The sequence below is a fragment of the Phyllostomus hastatus genome, unplaced genomic scaffold (genome assembly GCF_019186645.2).
Source record: "Phyllostomus hastatus isolate PE091 unplaced genomic scaffold, TTU_PhHast_1.1 phas_scaffold_501, whole genome shotgun sequence".
In the NCBI taxonomy this organism is placed as follows: domain Eukaryota; kingdom Metazoa; phylum Chordata; class Mammalia; order Chiroptera; family Phyllostomidae; genus Phyllostomus; species Phyllostomus hastatus.
In genome coordinates, this window is record NW_025334033.1 from 17,631,238 (window position 1) to 17,652,334 (window position 21,097).

General features: G+C 35.1%; 1 protein-coding gene across 3 annotated transcripts in view; it reads right to left on the reverse strand.

Annotated features, from left to right (window-relative positions):
• Positions 1–21,097, reverse strand: part of DMXL2 (Dmx like 2) — a 136,473-nt gene that overhangs the window by 106,330 nt on the left and 9,046 nt on the right. For all 3 annotated transcript variants that reach the window (XM_045822404.1, XM_045822403.1, XM_045822405.1), the window contains exons 2-3: positions 4,666–4,791; positions 2,193–2,264 (exon numbers count right to left, since the gene is read on the reverse strand). In XM_045822404.1, the coding sequence (XP_045678360.1) occupies positions 2,193–2,264; positions 4,666–4,791 (198 nt within the window). The remainder of the gene's footprint in view (positions 1–2,192; positions 2,265–4,665; positions 4,792–21,097) is intronic.

Here is a 21,097-nt window from a genome sequence, read left to right on the forward strand (position 1 = left end):
AATAAATGCACCTTAGAAAGAAGTTCAATGTCTATAATAAAACTAGATACACCTCCCCAAAAGTCAATAAATTAGACTTTTATATAACTTATAAAAGTCTATATGTTATATAACATATAAAATCCACAAACCTGACCTATATTACATTTATTCAAATAATTTCCATCCTTTTTTTTCTATTTTTGTTCTAAAAAGTAGAAATAAATTTGAAGTTTAAAAAGTCAAAAGGCCTTTTCCATGAAATAGAGTATCATGTAAAAAGAATTTTAGATATTTCTTTATAGTATATAAATGTAAAATGGCCTTTTGTGAAAAGTATTCTGCAACATAAATCTATGTGACCTTAGGCAAGTTGTACATTAACAGCTTGGACAGTAAATAGTAAGTGGCAATCCCCTCTCTCTTTATAATATCTTTAGAATATTTAACAATTAAATAATTTATTCAAGGTTTCTGACTATCTATAGACAGAATTTTAAAATATGACTGCAGCCCTGGTTGGTGTGGCTCAGTGGATTAGGTGCCAGCCTGCAAACCAAAATGTCACTGGTTTTATTCCCAGTCAGGGCACACGCCTGGGTTGTGGGCCAGGTCCCCAGTTGGGGGCATGTGAGAGGCAACTGATCAATGTTTCTCTCCTTCTCTTTCTCCATCCTGTCCCCTCTCTCTAAAAATAAATAAATAAGACCTATTAAAAAATATAACTGCGAAACTTGAATTTTATTATCCAAAAATGTTATTTTTATACCACTGCTGAACAGTCACAATAGTATTTTAAATACTGTTCAACAGATCTATTTCAAAATAATAATTAAATCATTCCTAAAACTATAAACATCCCTAATATGCTTTCCTTTAATATTTCTTTGAGTATAATCTGTGGACCAAATACATAGCAGAAATTTGGGAAATGAGACCTGTAAACTGAATTTTTAAGTCACTCTAGGTGACTTGTAAGCATTCTAAAATTTGCAATACATTTCATAATACTATCACAGGGCAAAGACTAATATTTTAATTATAATTTTTGGAAATGTAAAAAGAAATCAAATCATACATCTTACGAAACATAAACACCACTTGCTTTAATGTACTTAAGAATATTCTTTTTCAGCCCTGGCTGATGTAGCTCAGTGGACTGAGCATGGGCCTGCAAACCAAAAGGGCACCGGTTCAAATCACAGTCACAGTACATGCCTGGGGTGCGGGCCAGGTCCCCAGTAGGAGGCACATGAGAGGCAACCACACACTGATGTTTCCTTCCCTCTCTTTCCTTCCCTTCTCTCTCTAAAAATAAATCTTTTTTAAAAAAAAGAATATACTTTTTCAAAAAATTACTGGTAATACATACTCCTGGCATTCAAATCTGACATTGGCAGTTTTGACTATTTGTGAGTGATGGTGGAGTTCTAATTCATGTAGTGATTTTTAAAGGGGCTAATAATTCTAACCATATTCTGAATATAAAGTAAGGTAAAATAAAACACAGCACACAGAATGAATCTTAATGTTTCTCAATGTGATATGCTAGACCACTTACTAGTAAGTGAATTTACCGAGGCTCCTAACTCCTTAATTCAATAAATATTTATTGAATATTTATTGAGTCTAGTATGTTCCAGAAACATCCTAAGTATTTGGGATGCCCCAGTGAACAAAAGAAGCAAAGCTCCCTACCTTCGTGAAGCTTACAATTAAAAAACAAGGTAAGTGCTATGGAAAAAAAGTTAAAGTGGAAGGATGGGGGTTAAAATAAAGGCTGTAGACACAAGTGACAAGTTTTAAAAGAGTGATCAAGGAAGAACCCACTGAGAAGATATTATTGAGCAAAGACAAAGTAGCATGAGCTTCAGCTATTCTCTAAAGAAAGAACATTCCACACAAAAGAACAACGAATGCAAAGTCCCTAAAATAGGAGAATAACTGTTCTAAGAACAGTAATAATGCCAGTGTGGCTGGAGTGATATCAGAGAGGATTAACACGGTAAATCTCAATTAGTAATATTCCAGAAAACCGAGTTTCCAGAAGGCCTAGGGATATATGGAATGGAAAAGGTCTTACTCCAAGCATCAGACCAAGTTGACAGACATTCCCAACCACCTTCAGCATCAGCTCCTAAGATGCCCTTTATTGCTAACGACTTGATTCTAAACTTTATTCTGAAAGTTGTGTACTATCATTTAATACTTACACAATTTCTCTTATGAGAATTTATGCCCAAGGGCTCAAAAATACAAACAGCATTACCATATGAAGCTGCAATCTAAAAAAAGAATAAACAAAGCATTAATGTTTAGGAAAAGAAAAATATAAAGATAACTTTCTTTTCACAATAATGTATAAACTAAAATTACATACAATAAAATCCTAATACAGTAGTCATGGTTTATTCCCTTCCAGACACAAAACTGGAAAAGTAATGAATTCAAGAATCTCTTTTCTGTTAGCAAAAATTCAGCAGGTTTTAATTCACACATCAAATACAAGGTTGACCTATTCAAAGAAATCATAATTTTCTATAAGAAGTTTTATTTTAACATAGAAATAACTTTATTAACAAAAATACATTTCAAAGGTACATGTGTCAGAAACTTTATAGTCCAGTGAATGTAATATAAAAACCATGAGAAGTAGAAAAGGACATCAAAGAGTAACAGTATTAAAAATATATCAAACAAAATGACATTAATTACATAAGCAAACAAAAATAGCAACTGGGCAAACCATCTAAAAGAAGGAACAGGGAAAATGGAATACGGAGAAATCAGACAGACACAGGCTGCAACTAGAGAAGAAAGAGTGCGGCAGACATCTCCACTGGACTCTGCTGGGATCTGGGGGCCCGGGTAAACGTGCTCTAGGTCATATACCTGATAAGAGGGCACATAAATCCCTGTGCTCCTAGAAACTACCGGAGCCTGCTTTCTGATTCCTTGAAAGCCATTTCCCAGTTCATCCTCATCTTAGTATGAGGGAATTAACTACAGGGAACAGACCAAAAATCATCCCTTTTCACACCTCTGGACCTATCAGTTAACCTATGAAATGAAGTAAGGTATATATTCATTTAAGGCTAGCCAAAAAGATCTACTGTAATTTCAGGGTACTCTCACACCAGGAAGTGATTTCAACTGTTACTCAACATCTAACATTCTTTGCTAGGGTGAAAACTTTTAATCCACAATGGCTGGGGGAAGCTACTTAAAATGCCTGCCTGGGGTAATAAGCCAAAAGTGTTATGAATGGTCACATTCAACATGTCAATGAATGAATAAACAACTGTAGCTGGCTAACATAAGGTTGTAAGTGTGAAAGTTTATCACAAGGGCTGGGAATAATGGAAATTAAAAAAAGAGAGAAATAAAAGACAATACATCAAACATATCACAATTTTGCCTTCTTTACTTTCAACCCGGTAAGGAAAGTAGAAACATGGTTATGAACTTGAAGTTCTTACATACATATTTTTTAAACTTTGCTCCCAGAGATTTGTTTATTGTGTTTATCACAGAAAACACATAATTTACTAAAATTCATCTCTGACAACTATCATACATCTCGAGGTAGGTTTAAAGCTACCTTGCTTGGCCTAGGGAGATGAGCAATAAAAAATTAATGAAAGAAATATGACACTCTCAGTGTTCCCTGAAAAGTAAACAATGCCTGCTTAAGGAAAACAATGAGAAAAAAATGAGAAAAGCAACAAACAAGTTTCAGAAAACACCTGGAAATTCAGTGTTTCAATACTAGGTCAATTATATCACCGGACTATCATATTATGGTACATTTATACAACTATTAAAGCTTGATATAAGCAGCAGGGTGGAACAGTAGAAACGGTATAATAATTCACTATCTGACATAAACTTGCATGATCACTATCACCATGAGTATTATGATTTAACATATCCTTGAAAAAATTTATTACTCAGTAAAGAATAATTTCTACAACACTAAGACTGTTTAAATTATTATATTACAGGAAAAATCTCATTTTCATACTCTTATAGAGCCATTCAACTCTACCACACAATATCAGCTGTACTGAACTGCTAGAGTATACAATATGCTATGTTTACTACATAAAGCCAAAATTTAATGTACATTATGCTTGAAATTTTGGAGGAGGGGTATATATGATGAAATTTGAACTATTTCAAAATAAACTTTTAAAGTCTGAAGGAATGAACTTTAAGATTCTTCACTCAACAAATAAACTTACACTTAATTAATAGAAACTTTATAAAGTACATTCATATGACAAATATTATAGTAGACTCTAACAACTTGCTAAATTTCTTAATAAAAATTTAATGTTGTTATAATTTGGGAGTGATAAGAGATGTCAGGTAGAGACAAGTTTACTTCCCTGCCAGTGGTTTAATAGCTGCTAGAATTATTAACTGGCAGAATGTGAGTACCCACAGGACTGTGAGGCCCACAGATATTTCAAGATAGACTACAGCTGTACAATTAATTATCACATCATCAGCTTAATGGCTCTTTACTATTTGTGTACAACCTGTCACTGCACCCACTCCTATCAACAGCCACTTAAGCAAGGTATATTAATAGGAAATTGTGGGCAAAACTTGAAGGATAAGAATATTCTGAAACCATTAAATATATTAAAAGATATTAAATAAAGTAACTAAATCCCTTACTCTTCCATGTTGGTTAGAGCACTCCACACAGCTGACCTGGATGTTCCCATGCTTAGCACCAGGAATGATCTGCACACATTCAAAGTCACTGGCCAAAATAACAATATCACAGCCTGATCCATATGCCTAAGAAAAGAAAAGTTTTATAATATGTAAGATATGTAACTTTTTAATTATTATTATATAATAATTTAGCTTAGATTTTGTTGCCATTATAATGTATACTTTGACACATTCTGCAAAAACAAATGTAAAAATGTTAAGAATATCAATTTCTAAATAAAACATTAAAAATCACATAAAAATGGAGTAATGACACCCCACACATTATCATTCAACGACTACTACTAATGGGAGAAGTGTTCTTCAGTTCTTAAACACTACAGCCTCTATCCTGCAGGTCATAAATCATTGTTTAGAGCTTCTCTCCAAAGCTCATCTCAGTAAACCCTAAAGAATAAAACCTCCATCTGAAAGTACTAAAGCATAGAAGGCTGGGACTGTGTTCCCAGGGTTCAAACCAGGCTTGAGAAAGATAGAAATCATATGCATTTTCCAACACAATTCCACATGGCTTAAAGAGCTAGACATGAAACCCTGAGACAGAATTACATGCACTGAGGCAAACACTAAACTTAAACTCATCAACTACCTAAGTGAATCCATGATGTGGCCTGCCTGCTCCCTCCCCACCATCTTACCAAACAAGAGAAAGAGAGGAAACCAACCCAAAGTGGTTTCACACACACCAAAAAAAAAGTTAAAGAAAATAAAAAACTGATCCATATAAAATGTTGGCAAATAGAGCTATATGGTCTGGAAAATAAAGTAAAACACAAAATTAGGTCCTGGAAAATTCCCTTGTTCAACATAACTATAATGAGTAAAAACACATATTTCTTCCTATTGTCAAACATTTTGGTGCATGCAATTCCTGTTTTGTAACTCTGTGAATTTTATGATGACATATGGGACAGAAGTTGGCAAACATTTTTCTTTTTCTTCCGAAGTCACCTTATGATTAAATACTCAAAGCAACCTAACAATCTAATTCTCAAGAGAAAAAGCTGCATTAAAAGCAACATAAGTATAAAATTTACAAGATATTTTTTCTCACTAGTTCTACAACAGCAATATGGTAATACCCTACAAAATATTGATACTCAATAATCAGGTCTGACATGCCCAGACGCCTAAGTCAGTGACCTGTGCCCTGAAGGAGGTCCACATATGGCTGTTAATCTTTAAAACTATATTATCAAAATAACACTACCCTTGAACATTTCACAATTTCCAAAGTGTTACAGCATTATTTCAGCAAAGTGGATGAGGGAAAGAGCACCAACTTCATCTGGTTTGGAATTACACACACAGGGTTTTTAATTATGATTCTGAGATACTGTGTGATCTTAAGCAAGTTACTCTGAGCATTTCCTCTTATGGTAAAATGGAATAAAGAATACTTAACTCTTAGGGTAATGGTAACAAATTAAATCAGTTAATCTATCCACATAGTACTTACCACATATCATTCAATTGAGAAACAAAACAGTGCACAATATTCCAAGCCTGGGCCAGGGACTGGGAATACAAACCACAAAATATGGTCTCAATGTGTCTAATGGGAAAATGAACAAGTGAATCACCAATCACAACTATAACAAACTGCCAGGTCATAAATACTGGCAGAAGACAGAAGGGCCTCAATAAATGTTATATAACCCTGTTTAAATTTTTGCAGCAAATTTGGAAGATATGTTCACTGTAATATAAAGATTCAAGTTCATTCATTTGCCCAAGATCTCATAGTTAGTAAGCAGAAGCTGTTCAAACTCAGGTCCTTACAATTCTTATTTTCTATCCCCTGACATTACTTCTCAAAAGACATAAAATATTCCAGTTATTAGTATACTTCTCTAAAAATGGACCATCATTAGCAACTGTTACTATAGACAGAGAGGCTCTTATTGTTCAGTCATTAAAAAGGATGTTTACACTTCCCTATATACCTGTAATTGCCAGATTTTTTCCAGAGGAGATGCATCATACTCCCTACCTGACATGCCCAGACGCCTAAGTCAGTGACCTGTGCCCTGAAGGAGGTCCACATATGGCTGTTAATCTTTAAAACTATATTATCAAAATAACACTACCCTTGAACATTTCACAATTTCCAAAGTGTTACAGCATTATTTCAGCAAAGTGGATGAGGGAAGCTTACCATTTTTCAGATCCTGCAATAGTTCTCAAACCTGGCTGCATCAAAATTGCCAAAATTGGGAACTTATTAAATATACAAATTGCTTGGTCCCACCCCAAACTTACTAAATCAGAATTGTCATGGATAAAAGAATTTGGCAAATAATCTATCAAAACTTAAATACAATACACTCTCTGAGCAAATAAATCCCTACTTCACTCTATAAGCATACTTACAAAAGTTTGCCAAAAAATATATAAAAGGATTTTTGCTGACTCATTATTTACGGTAGCAAAAACTGAAAATAATCATACCACCCATCAGTAGGGAAGTGGTTAAATAAATTTGTATATAGCTTTACACTGGAATATTATGCAGCTACTGAAAGTTTAGAGACCAACAGTCGAAAATGGTCTCAAATCCCTTATCAAACTGGTGATTACCATCATAATGAAACAATTATGTCTGGTACTGGTTTCCTGTTAAACTACAGTTAGACGATGCCTGCCATTTTATATAATATCCAGGGTCATAGCTAGAACAGAATCCCCTAAACTATTTCACACTAAGAGCTTGCAAAAATACAGAAGAATACTATTCTTTATCTTCTCTAAAGAGACTAAGGCACTAATAACCCAAGTGTGGAAGAACAGGGGACTCATAGTACTGAGTCACATGCATTCTATAACTGAAGGCTCATAAGACTGCAGTGATTTATATAAACATGTGTTTAGTGTCTGCCTGATTCCCAGTACTGAAAGGTCCATAAGAACAAGGACCATGTCCTTGTTTACCATTGTAGTCCTAGCACCTAGCACATAAGCAGCCTTCAGTAAGTATCTGTATAACTAATAAATAATTCAAAATCTTCCTAACATCTGGCTCCAGAAGCCTAAGTACCTAGAAACTTGGTCAAAGAACATGGAGTTCAGACAGCTGACATAACCTAACTTGGCCAAGTCTATGACAATAGCTATAAAAAGAGAGATTTTGGCTGATTTTTGTAGTCTAACAGTATCATGGATTTAGAAGACCTACCAGAAGGGAATCTACTAAAGCATTTCTTAATAATTTACCATTTATTGAATACCTGTTATGATCAGGCAGTCTGCTAGGGTCTTTATGAATATTATGTCTTAACAGGCCCTCTTTAAAGAAGGAGGAACTGAGGCTCAGAAAGGATAAGTAATTTGCCCAAGTTCATAGGAAGATACATTTGTTTCATAATAAAGCCCCTGCTTTTTCCATGCAACACCCCACTTCTATTCCATTGATGTCTTATTAGTGCTAGTAGGTCCATGTTCAACTTTGCAATCCTAAGATATTTACCACAGCATCTTGCCCAGAGTAAGCACTCAGTAAAGACCAATGGCTGCAAAGGTTTATACAAAATCTATAATTACTAAAGAGATTACCATTGTCTCAATTTTTGGTCAAAAGCAAATTTGTTCCATCCTTCTTTTTCAGAACTCAGTTTAAATAGAGGAAGAATGAATGAATTGTGCAGAAGAAAGAGAGTGCTCACAGAGTAAAAAGTAAATACTAAAATGACCCCAGAGAATATGGGATGTGGGCTCCCTTGTACTAGACAAATGAAATATCTTTGACTTAGCGGAGGATAAACTAACTACTCAACATGTGGAAGACAGGCCACAGGATCATCAGAGGGGAGCAGGAAAAAGGGGACCAACCAAGACTTTTCTGGAGCAAATGGAATGCCTTAACCAGGTTGTCCTCCTCAAGGTTCCTGGTAGAACTGCCCTTGTGCCACTGCACCATGAAAGTATCTTGCATTCCTAACAGTACTGGCCTATAAAACATTTTATCCCAAACATAAGGAGCTTGGCCCAAACACACAGGAAGACCAAGAGAAGGAGAGTCACAAAAACACCCTTTCCTTCCATTCATGTGGGAGGGTTTCTATTGTAGAAGGACTGAGCTGTCTTATGATGATAAAGAATGAATAACTAGCAAACAATAACTCATAACTAAGAGACAATCCTGTACTATGAGTTTAAAAATCAATGACACACTTTAAAAATATTAATCCTCATTTGTTTTAGCCATACAGTTGGAAACCAAATCCATCCATCCTACTAGGAAAAAGAGATGTTATCCCCACTTTGAGCATTGAATCTAACAACCGGGAGTGTAATGGGTATAAGTCACAGATGATCTCAAGAGGTCTCTGAAGTCCTGGAAATTATATATAAAGTCACGAGAATGTACTCATTTCCCTTGGGTCCACGGATCTCATTATTGGTTTGTCTAAGATAAGCTCTTCCTTAGACAGAGTGTGTCACATTATCTCACAATAACTATACGGGAGCTAAAACTTGAGTGTTTGTTATTACCAAGATTCTTTTCTTTGTTTTTAGTTATCATACCCAAAACTTCATTAAAAGAGCCTTGCCAATTAGCTGAGGCTGAAAAACAAAGTAATCATTTTCTTTTACCTCATTAAAATGTTATACTTGATGAAAAAGATTAAATATCTTCTGAAGTCATAAAGTACTCTGAATTAGCATACTATCATTACCTTAATAAAGATATCGTTGCCGTCTCCAAAGTGTTTAATGTTTCTGTGATCAATGACTAAGCATATCCAAACAGGCATAACACACTCTGTCTCCTCTAACTTCAGTTTTATATGTAACTGCCTTGACTACACCACTTTCAGAAAAGCAAACAATACTCATATTCTACAAGCACTGTTCTACTTTATCAAATTTACTTTAAGTCTTAGATAAATTAAAGTGTAAAGAAAATAAAAGCCTTTTTTAAATCTTATAGAAACATGACTTTTCCTGTAAGAATTCAGAATACAGACAATTATATTGGCATTTTCTAAGAAGTAGCTGGATGCTTTAACATCCTGGTAGTTTCAGGGTCAAAGTTTGAGATCATTGAGAACCGCTGACTGATGACTAAATTTAAAAGAAAAGCACTGATGAATCACGAGGTATAAAGTATGTTGAGAGGTTTGTCTACTTTAACACGGTGTAGTCTTCCAAGTTTTACTGTTAAACTCCCACCCTCCCTGAGACAGAGATTTGATTCATGTAACTATGTTCACTCTTCTACAAAAGAGGGCATATGTTAAGAGAAAAATAACTACTAAAAAGTAGTACTTATTAAAAGCCTACTGGGTAACAGGTATTGTACTATGCATTCCCAGTCTTTCTTTCAATCTTAGAAGTTGGTTATTAATCCCACTTTACTATAAGTAAATAAAAGTTCATATGGTTTAATCAAAGTAACAAAGTAACCATGTGCTGGGATGCAAATACAGGTTTCTTTACACTGTTTTATCCACTTAAATAATGACCATCTTCTATAGGTTTTATATTGCTCAGATTTTTGTTCTTCTTATTGGTTAATCACATAAATTCATTTAAATTCTTCATTTCTGCTATGATCTTTCCTCTTTTCATAAACAAAAAGCTAAAGAGAAGACAGGGTTATGTGGGCTTTAATGGTTACTTGGTTTATACCAAGTTATCTTGAGAAAATACTTTTGGGAAGCCAATGCAGACCTATGAAAATCCTAAAACCAAGAAAACAAAGCACAGATTAACAAAAACTTTCCAATATCGTTTCCCTCTCTTTATTTTAGTCACCTAATTAAAATTCTAATTTCTATGATGCTCTCAGAATTAAAAATTAACTTCTAGCCCTTGCTGAGTAACTCAATTGGTTAGAGCATCAGCAATCCCTGGTCAGGGCACATACAAGAATCAATCAATGAATACATAAATGAGTGGAACAACAAATCAATGTTTTTTCTTTCTCCCCCCCAAATCAATAAATACAAATCAATCAATAAATAAAATAGAAAAATAGGTTTCCCTATTAATCTAGAGCTTTCATATATTACTTATCCATTAAAGCCACCTACAAAGTAAATAAGTCATTTTAAATGTTTAATTTTATGTTTTTAGTAACAAGGTTTTTTATAGAGAAAAAAAACATGTACTAAATTTTAAAACGAAATTTAACTTGACTTCATCTTGACTATCCTCATTCTGAAGGCGCAATCACTTAAAAGTTACCTATGAACCCTTCCTGAAATGTTTAGTGTACATACAAGTGTATCTATGTATAAATCTTTTTGTAGCATAAAGGGATTATGCTACACACAATTCTGCAACTTTTTTCCACTTAATTAATATATCATGAAATTCTTCCATATCAGCAAAGAAGGAACTACCTCATCCTTCTTAATTGTTGCATAATATTCTATTTTGTGGCTCTGTCATAATTAAGTTAGGTTGTTTCCAGTCTTTTATCATCGAAGGAAAAAAATGCTTCAATAAACATCTATATTTAAAATATATTATGCATTACTGATACTATGCATATGTATACAAGTATACCATAGGATAAATTCTAAGATATAATTTGCTTGGTGAGTGATTAAAATTTAGTAACAACTGTAAACTGGCCTCCAAAAAGATCACACTTCCCATGTATATAAAAGTGTCTATTTTTTCACTTTCTCACTAAACCTGATCATTACCACACGTTTCAATATTTCCAATCCAACAAAACCTGGCAACTCCCTGTTGTTTTCATTTTTATTTTTACTAGGAAGAATGTTGAGCACCTTTTCATTATTTATCAGCCATTTATATTTACTTTTCTGCAAACTGCATTATTCATGTTATTGGTCTGTTTTTAACTGGGTCTTTCGTCTTGTTATTTAAATCAGGGGTGTCAAACTCATTTTCACCAAGGGTCACATCAGCTTCATGGTTGCCTTCAAAGGGCCAAATGTAATTTCAGCTTTTTTTTTTTAAGATTTTATTTATTTATTTATTTTTAGAGAGGGAGGGGAGATAGAGAAAGAAAGAAACATCAATGTGCAGTTGCTGGGGGCCATGGCCTGCAACCCAGGCATATACCCTGGCTGGGAACTGAACCTGCGGCACTTTGGTTCGAAGCTTGCACTCAATCCACTGAGCTACGCCATTCAGGGCTAATTTCAGCTTCTTAACAGTTAAGGAGTAGTTACATTTATACAGTCCTAAAATTATTTTGGCCCTTTGAAGGCAACCGCAAGGCTGATGTGGCCCCGATGATGAAAATGAATTTGATACCCCTGCTCTAAATTATTTAAGAGCTCTTTATGGAAATCATTCTTTGTCACAAATAGCTAACAAGTTGTCTTACTCTAATTTTCTTCACAAAGTCAAACCCTTATCAACTTCTACCCATCACCACCAGCCCCCCCAAAAATAAATAAAACTCCTGTCATTCAGATATGTCCTCACTATAATGAGAAAAGGGGGGAGAGTAGTAATTAAATAAGCAGCTCTTCTTTCCAGATAACTAAGAATACACTTTACTGAGATGATTCAAGAATGCTGAATGAGCAAAATAAATAAATCAGAAGCTAACTAGTATTCAAAAAGCTTACAGCAAAAACATTAACCTAAATTAACAACAGGTGGAGAATTGTCAGACTTAATCTAATAAAGACTACTTGTGTGGTAACCAAGGGGACTATTTCTTTTAGAAAACAACTCATATCAGGATTTGCAAAAGTAACAGACTGCTTACAAGTAGCAGGAGAAAAAAGCAAAGCTGCAAGTGGTATGCTGAGTAAAGCATAAAACAAAGCTTAATAATATGTAAAAAAAACCTATGACCAGAAAAAAAACAAAATTTTTAAAAATATATTACAAGTGGTTGTGATTAAGTGGTAAGAGACAAAATTATTTTTAATTTCTGTCCAACAACCCCCAAAAGCAAATGTTCTAAAAAAAATAGATCTTTAAAATTAAAACTTAAAATTTAAAAAAGAACTATCTTATTATGAGTCAAAAACTAGCCAAATTGGATAATTTACTAACAAATAGAGCTATAACAAATTCTAAATGCTAAGATTAAAAAAATAAACATACACACAAAACACAGCCACGTGCAGTCCAGACTAAGCCTATTTCTGTGTCTTTGAATAAAACATGTTTTTAATTTACTCATGCTAGTATCATCTGAAGGGAAAATGAGACCTTGTAAAGAGAAATGTAATAATTAATTAATTTGCTCTAATTAACCATTACAAAACCAGCTCTGTGTCCAGCTGGCCTACCTTCTCATTAAAAGGTAGGCCTGGGAGTGGAAACCAAAAATCATCTCTTATAAATATGTCAGTGCTAAGAATAAACCACTCAAAAAATTAACTATCACAAATTTCTAAAGGAAAGCATAGTCACATTGGTAAAAATAAGCCCCATGGACTAGGTAACATGTATAAAAACCTAGAGCCATCTTTCAGCCTCTATCATTTTCTCTAAAGCTTAGAGTATATAACAATTTGCCTCATGGAGAATAATAAAGTAAAACACTACTTTTTAAAATAGCTACTTTAAAGAAATTAAATGAACACTTTTTGAACATTATTAGAAACATAAAATAAGTGACTCATATTGTTTCTTAGTTCCTTCTTAATACATTTTACATTTGAAAAAATTTTAAAGTTAATAGTACACATATTACATAATATATAGCAATATTAATATATAATGTTTGTGACAACTACCAATTATTTTGTAACTACTGGATATTTTCAGAAAATCATTTAACCTAAGTGTTCATATTTTGAGCACAACATTCCTGACAGTGTTCAAAAAAGTATTTCCCAAATAATGCAATTAAAATATTAAATTGTAATTAAAGTTTCAATACATTCAATATAATGAAAAGAATACATTCCGGAGACTCTAGAGGTGTTAACCCTGACTATAACAACAGGAAAATCATAATCTCTCTATAGATCTCTCCTTCACCAGTCAAAGGAAAGACTGACTAGATCACTGCTCAGACTCCTTTTAAGTTATAAAATTATAAGGTTGCACAAATTTGCTTCAAAAAGGTCTGAGAAAAGATTAAATAACCCAGTGTGCACTATTTATATAGAGTTCAATTTAGCGCTGTTTTTTTAATCTTGTGACTCTTCTTTACTCACAGGTGACAGGAGGCAAGGGTGGTCCAGAATAATGACCAGTGGCTAACAGCCAGCTGGAAAAGATGAGATACGCCAATCAAAAACCATGCTGGGGAACTTACACCAAAACAACCAGAGTCAGCAGAAAGAGTTAAGCTGAGAAGTCATGCATATTCAGAAATAAGGCTGCTATTAAGTACCATGTGCAATTTGAAAATATTTTTATTTCTTTCTTTTTAGAGATGGGGGAGGAAGGGACAAAGAAAGGGAAAGAAATATCACTGCATGAGAGACACATCGCCAGTTGCCTCTTGCACGCCCCCCAACTGTGGACAAACTGCAGACGTGGCCTGCAACTCAGGGATGTGCCCTGATTGGGAATCGAACCAGGGACCTCTTGGTTCACAGGCTGGTACTCAATCCACTGAGCCATACCAGCCAGGGCACACTTGAAATTAAAACCACCAGTTTAAAAAGCTAATGGGGAGACTTCCAGCCAAGAGAGAGGCATAGGTGGACACACTGTGCCTCCTCACACAACCAAAATTAAGGACAACAAAAATTTAGAAAGGAAAAAACAACCACGACAGAAAATTGAACTGTACAGAAGTCCCTACAACCAGTCATCCAGACCGGTAAGAGGGGCGGAGTCGGCAGCCAGTGAAGAGGGGTCTCGGCAGGAAAAAGTGGTGGCTGGCAGACCCCAGTGGCAGGTCCCAGGAGTGGGTGTGGGCGTGGGCATGTGGAGGCAACAAGCAGACCCAGTGAGACATGCAAGGGAGCTGGCTGCCCATAGTCACACATTCGTGCGCAGATAAACCAGGTGAAAATGGGAAGCGAGACCACACAGTGCAACCCAGGGCCCCAGCACCGGGAAATAAAGCCTAAAAGCACTAATTGAAAACACTTGTGGAGGCTGAGGTGCCGGGAAAGACTCCAAGCCTCACAGGAAAGTTCACTGGAGAGACCCACGGGGTCCTAGAACATATACAAGCCCACCCACCCAGGAACCAGCACCAGAAGGGCCCAATTTGCTTGTGGGGAGTGGCAGAGAGAACTAAAATCCAACAGAGAGCAAGCAAGCGCCATTGCTCCCTCTCAGACCCCACCCCCACAGACAGCATCACAACCCAGCAACTGGGTTGCCCCACCCTGGTGAACACCAAAGGCTCCGCCCCTCACTACAGAACAGGCGAGACCAGACCCCCCCCCCCCAAAAAAAAAGGCTCAAACGGAAGAACAAATCAAAGCTCCAGAACCAATACTTTTAAGCGACCAAGAGATAGCCAACCTATCAGATGCACAGTTCAAAGCACTGGTGATCAGGATGCTCACAGAATTGGTTGATTTTGGTCACAAATTAGATGAAAAAATGAAGGCTACACTAAATGAAAAGAAAAATGTACAGGGAACCAATAGTGATGGAAAGAAAACTAGGTCTCAAATCAATGGAGTGGACCAGAAGGAAGAAAAAAACATACAATCAGAAAAGAATGAAGAAACAAGAATTCAAAAAAATGAGGAAAGGCTTAGGAATCTCCAGGACATCTTTAAATGTTCCAATATCCGTATTATTCGGGTGCCAGAAGAAGAAGAGGAAGAGCAAGAAATTGAACACTTATTTGAACAAATAATGAAGGAGAACTTCCCCAATCTGGCAAAGGAAACAGACTTCCAGGAAGTCCAGGAAGCTCAGAGAGTCCCAAAGAAGTTGGACCCAAGGAAGAACACACCAAGGCACATCATTACATTACCCAAAATTAAAATGAAGGAGAGAATTCTGAAAGCAGCAAGAGATGAGGACAGTCACCTACAAAGGAGTGCCCATCAGACTGTCTGCTGATTACTCAAAAGAAACTTTGCAGGCAAAAAGAGATTGGCAGGAAGTATTCAAAGTGATGAAAAGCAAGGACCTACAACCTAGATTACTCTATCCAGCAAAGCTATCATTTGGAATGGAGGGGTAGTTAAAGTGCTTCCCAGACAAGGTAAAGCTCAAGGAGTTCATCATCATCAAGCCCTTATTCTATGAAATGTTAAAGGGACTTATTTAAGAAAAAGAAGAAAATCAAAATTACAAACATTAAAATGGCAATAAATGCCCTGACTGGTGTAGCTCTGTGGACTGAGCGCCAGTCCACAAATTAAAAGGTTACAGTTTTGATTCCTGTTCAGAGCACAAGTCTGGGTTGTGTGCCAGGAGGTCAATAAAGGGTGTGTGAGAGGCAACCAACTGATGTTTCTCTTGCACATCAATGTTGCTCTCCCACTCTTTCTCTCTCCCTTCCCACTCTCTGAAAATAACTAAAATCTTTTTTTAAAAAAGGTTAATAACATAAAAGTAAAATAAAATTGCAATAAATTCACAACCACCAACAACTGAATCTAAAGAACAGCCTAAGCAAACAAGCAGAACAGAAATAGAATAATAGATACGGAGATCGTTTGGAGGGTTATTAGTTGGAGGTAGATGGGAGAGAATGGGGGTAAAGATGCAGGGATTAAGAAGTGCAAATTGGTAAGTACAGAATAGACAGGGGGATGTTAAGAACACTCTAGGAAATGGAGTAGCCAAAGAACCTATATGCACAACCCATGGACATGAACTAAGCAGAGGACTGCTGGAGGGAGTGAGGGTATCAGGTGGAGGGAAGCAAAGGGGAAAAATTGGGACAACTGTAATATCATAACCAATAAGATATATTAAAAGAAAAAAATTATCAAAGACATTAAAGTGACTAGTATAAAAATTCTCATAAAAATATATAGGTGAACATGGTGAACACTCTTAAATCAATAATCTCATCTTCATCTTAGAAAAGAAGAGCAAAGCAAATTAAAAGCATGCAGAAGGCAAGAAGTTAATAAAGATAAGAGCAGAAATCAATGAAATTGAAAACAAAAACAATAGTGAATATGAATGAAGTCAAAATCTTGTTCTTTAGAAAAGGTCAATAAAACATATAAACTTCCTGCAAGGCAAAGAAAAAAAGACACAAATTACCAATATCAACAATAAAGAAAGGAACATCAGTACTAAAGTTTCTGGCATTAAAAGAATAACAATGAAATACTATAAACATCTCTATACCCATAAATGAGACAATAGATGAAAATGATTAATTCTGCCAAAAAAGAAACTATAAAAATACAATGAATATGAAATATATTATCTAAATAATCTTTAACTATGAGAGAAATCAAATGTGTAGTTAAAAACCCGAAAAAGAAAATTCCAGGAGGTTTCATTGGCAAATTCTAACATTCACAGAATAAATGACACCCATTCCTCATGATCCCTGACAGAGAACAGAAAAGGAAGAAATACTTCAAAACTCATTTTATAAAACCAATATTACAATGATACCAAAACCAACTTAAAAAAGGGAAAAAACTATTGATCAATATCCTCAATGAACACTAACACAAAAATGCTCAATAAAATATAAGTAAATCAAACCCAGCCATATGTAAAAAAGATAATACACATCATAACCAAGCAGGGCTTATACTATAAATAAAAAGTGATTCAATTTGCAAAAATCAATGTAGTCCACCAAATTAACAGTCTAAAGAAGAAAATCCACATGACCATATCAATTGATAAAGAACATTTGACAATATTCAAGATCCTTTCATGATAAAAACTTTCCTCAAAAAAAGAAATAGAAGAATACATTCTCAACCTAAAGGGCATCTACAAAAAAAAAACAAAAACAAAAACCAATGCCTAGCACTAGTCAGTACAGTAAGTACCATAAAGCAAATTAGACATGCCTGAAGATAGGATTAGCAAATGGATTAGATGAAACCATCCAGAATGCTGCAGAGGATAAAACAAAATACAAAGGAGAGGGTATTAGACACAGAAACAGAGTAAGAAAGTCTAATACATGTTTAATACAGCCAGTGCACTTACACAAACCTGGATGTTCTAGCCTACTACACACCTAGGCTGTATGGTTCAGTTTATCACTCCTAGACTACAAGCCTGTACCCATGTCACTGCACAGAACAGCACAAGATTAAAACAAAGAGAGAAAATGATGCAATCAAAAGAAGCAGTGAACACAAGACATAGGAGGCTGCTGCCAGTGTAGCACAGCACACTGTTTAGAGCAAGCAAGCCTTTTTTTGTAAGTAGAAAGGGTACCCTCTAAAATTACAACAGAATAGGAAGTATATAAGCCAGTAGCATGGTTATTATCATTATCAAGTATTATGTATTGTATATAATTGTATGTATCATACTCTTATACGACTGGCAGCGCAGGTTTCTTTACTCCAGCATCACCACAAACTCATAAGCCACGTGCTGCACTACAAAGTTAGGACAGCTATGACACAAGGAATTTTTCAGCTCCATTATGAACTTATGACACCACCTGCATATATGCAGTTGATGAGCAAAATGTTATTAAGCAGTGACTGACAATATTAGTCTCATAAGGTCAATGGTGCAGAGGCAATAACTGAAGAGATATTAGCTGAAAATTTTCCAGATCTGATGAAATACATCAATTCACAGATTTAAAAATCTCAGAAGTCCCAAGCAGGACTGAAAAAAGAATATGCATGCCTAGGTACAACATAGTAAAACTCCTGAAAGTCAAAGAAAAAAATGTTAAAAGCAGCTACAGAAAATAAAGTACAACTTTTAAAAAAGTAATAGGCTGGCAACTGACTTCTCAACAGAAACAGTAGAGGTTAGTAGACAAAGGACTGATATCATCAAGGCGCTGAAAACACTGCCATCCTTGACCTAGCAAAAATGTCTTTCGAGAATATAACAAAATACAGGCATTCTCAGACAAACAAAAGGTGACATTACAACGCCAACCAATCCACACAAAGGAAATTCTAAAGGTTCTCCAGGGAGAAAATAATCCCAAATGGAGTGTGAGAGATGTAGAAGAGCAAAGTAACAGTAAATACTGTATGTATGTAAATCTAAATAAACACTATGTAAAATAATGGTGTCTTACAGGGTTTATAAATAAACAGACTTACACAGAAGGATAGATTATAGGCAGGAAGAGCGTGAAAAACAATGCAAAGTGTTCTATTGTCTGGTAAGTTTACAAACCCTCACCAAACTTTGGTAAGTCACACGGTAAATGACGAATGCATGTTGTGATTTCTACAGTAGAAACATACTTCTAAGTTATTTGACTTAGTGATTTAAAAATTAACTTTGTGGTATGCAGATATAATTGTAGGTCTGAAGAATATAAAACTTACATCCAGCCCTGGCTGGTGTAGCTCAGTGGATTGAGCGCGGTCTGTGAACCAAAGCATCGCAGGTGCGACTCCCAATCAGGGCACTTGCCTGGGTTGCAGGCCACAGCCCCCAGCAACCAAACATTGATGTTTCTCTCTCTTTCTCCCTACCTTCCCTCTCTAAAAATAAATAAATATTTTTTAAAAAAACTTACATCCATAAATGCATATATAAAAAGACTAAAACGAGCTAAGCATTTGTCTCAACAAGTTACCATAAATTTATACAAAATCATAAATTTACTTAAAACTATATGAGGTTTCTTTGTTTCCATTAGTGTTTGTGCATTCAATGTGTGGCCCAAGACAACTGTTCTTTTTTCGGTGTGTGGGCCAGAGATATCAAAAGGTGGGACACCCCTGCTGCTGGTACATAAAAAGTTGGAGATGGAGCATAGTGATTCTGTATTTTAAGGGTTACATGTTTTACATGTTTTAACAATCAGCTCAGCTGGCCCTGGAATTGCTCATTGAGGAGCCTGACAAAGACATGATTGAAGCAATGGCTTTCCCACTTGGTGGTAAACTGAAGTCAGCCAGAGGAATATTCTTGGGAAAGTAATTTTAAGAATGTGGCAATCCACATACAAATGGAGCATTCAAACATGGCTATCACAATTTTATGCTGGGGAAATTTTTATATAATCAAAAGCCCAATTTGGCTTTTAAAAATAAACCCTCCTCCCCCCCAAAAAATGCTCTAAAGAATTCAAATTTTTTTTGAAAAAACTATTAATATCATATCTGCATTCTAAAAACCTCACAATTCAAACAACGTTGATATACAGAAAGTGAAAAGGAAACTGAAAAGGAGTTTCCACTTTCCAGCATAATTTCAATTAGCCAAACTTCCTGGTTATCTTTTATTCAAAAATATGAGTGCCTACACATTGTGCATACCTGTAAAGCAAACCAGCTACTAAATGTGAACTGCTGTACAAGGGGAAATGGTTTATGTTGGTATAAGCTATAAACTAGTTAAATTGGAGACCATGTACCAAAGTGATGACTTTGGTTATAGTTATAGAATAACTGAACTGTAGCCCTTCTTTCTAGCAGTATTTAATAGTGTCAGTTGTATGTGGTTAGTATATAGAAACAATTTGTATGTTTTTTGTAGTGGTAGGATTGATTCTGTTTATATTAAATTGGCACATGAAATGAAATGATTTTACAGTTTGGATCTACTAAAGGAATCTTATATTCAGGTATTAAATGATTTAATCAAAGTCATATAGCTAGACCTGTGGCAGAATTAAAACTAGAACTTAAAGTTCCCAGTCCTTTTCTTCCCCCTCAAAATTTAAAAAGTAACACATGCTCTTATAGATAATTTGAAAAATGTAGATGAAAGATGAAATCATCTGTTAGGTACAATCCAGAGATAACCCTTTTTAACATTCCGGTGAATTGGACCAAGGGCTCACACAGGAAGCTTACACTACCAATTTGAGAATATTTATCTTTACTTTTTTGTTAATGAAATTTGGGTCATTATATTTCTAAGAACTTATTATTTTGTGTAGATTCCCAAATTTATTAGTTTAAAATAGTTTACAGCAACCTCTATTGTGTTGCTTCTTTTCTCATTACTGCCATTGGTTACTTGTGACTCCTTGTTTTCTTCAACAGAAGTTTATCAACTTTATTAATCTTTTAAAATAAACCTACTTCTAACTTCACTCTTCTGTATTGTATATATTTTCCATTTCATTAACTTATTCTTAATTTATTTTTTTTTCTTTCTATATTGTTTGGATTAATTTTGCTCTTTCCCTCTTTACTCGCAGGTTGGACATCCCTGTGACTGAAGTTTTTCAAAATCTTAATGGAGGAAAATTTGAGAACTGCTTAATGGGCACAGAGTCTGTCAATTCCTCTCAATACCTTCACATACCCCATCCTTGGATTAAACCAGACCAGAAAAGCTTCTACACCTGGACTTATATCAGATCTCTCTGCCCCCATCCTATAAAATTCATTTATCCAAATATGGACTAACA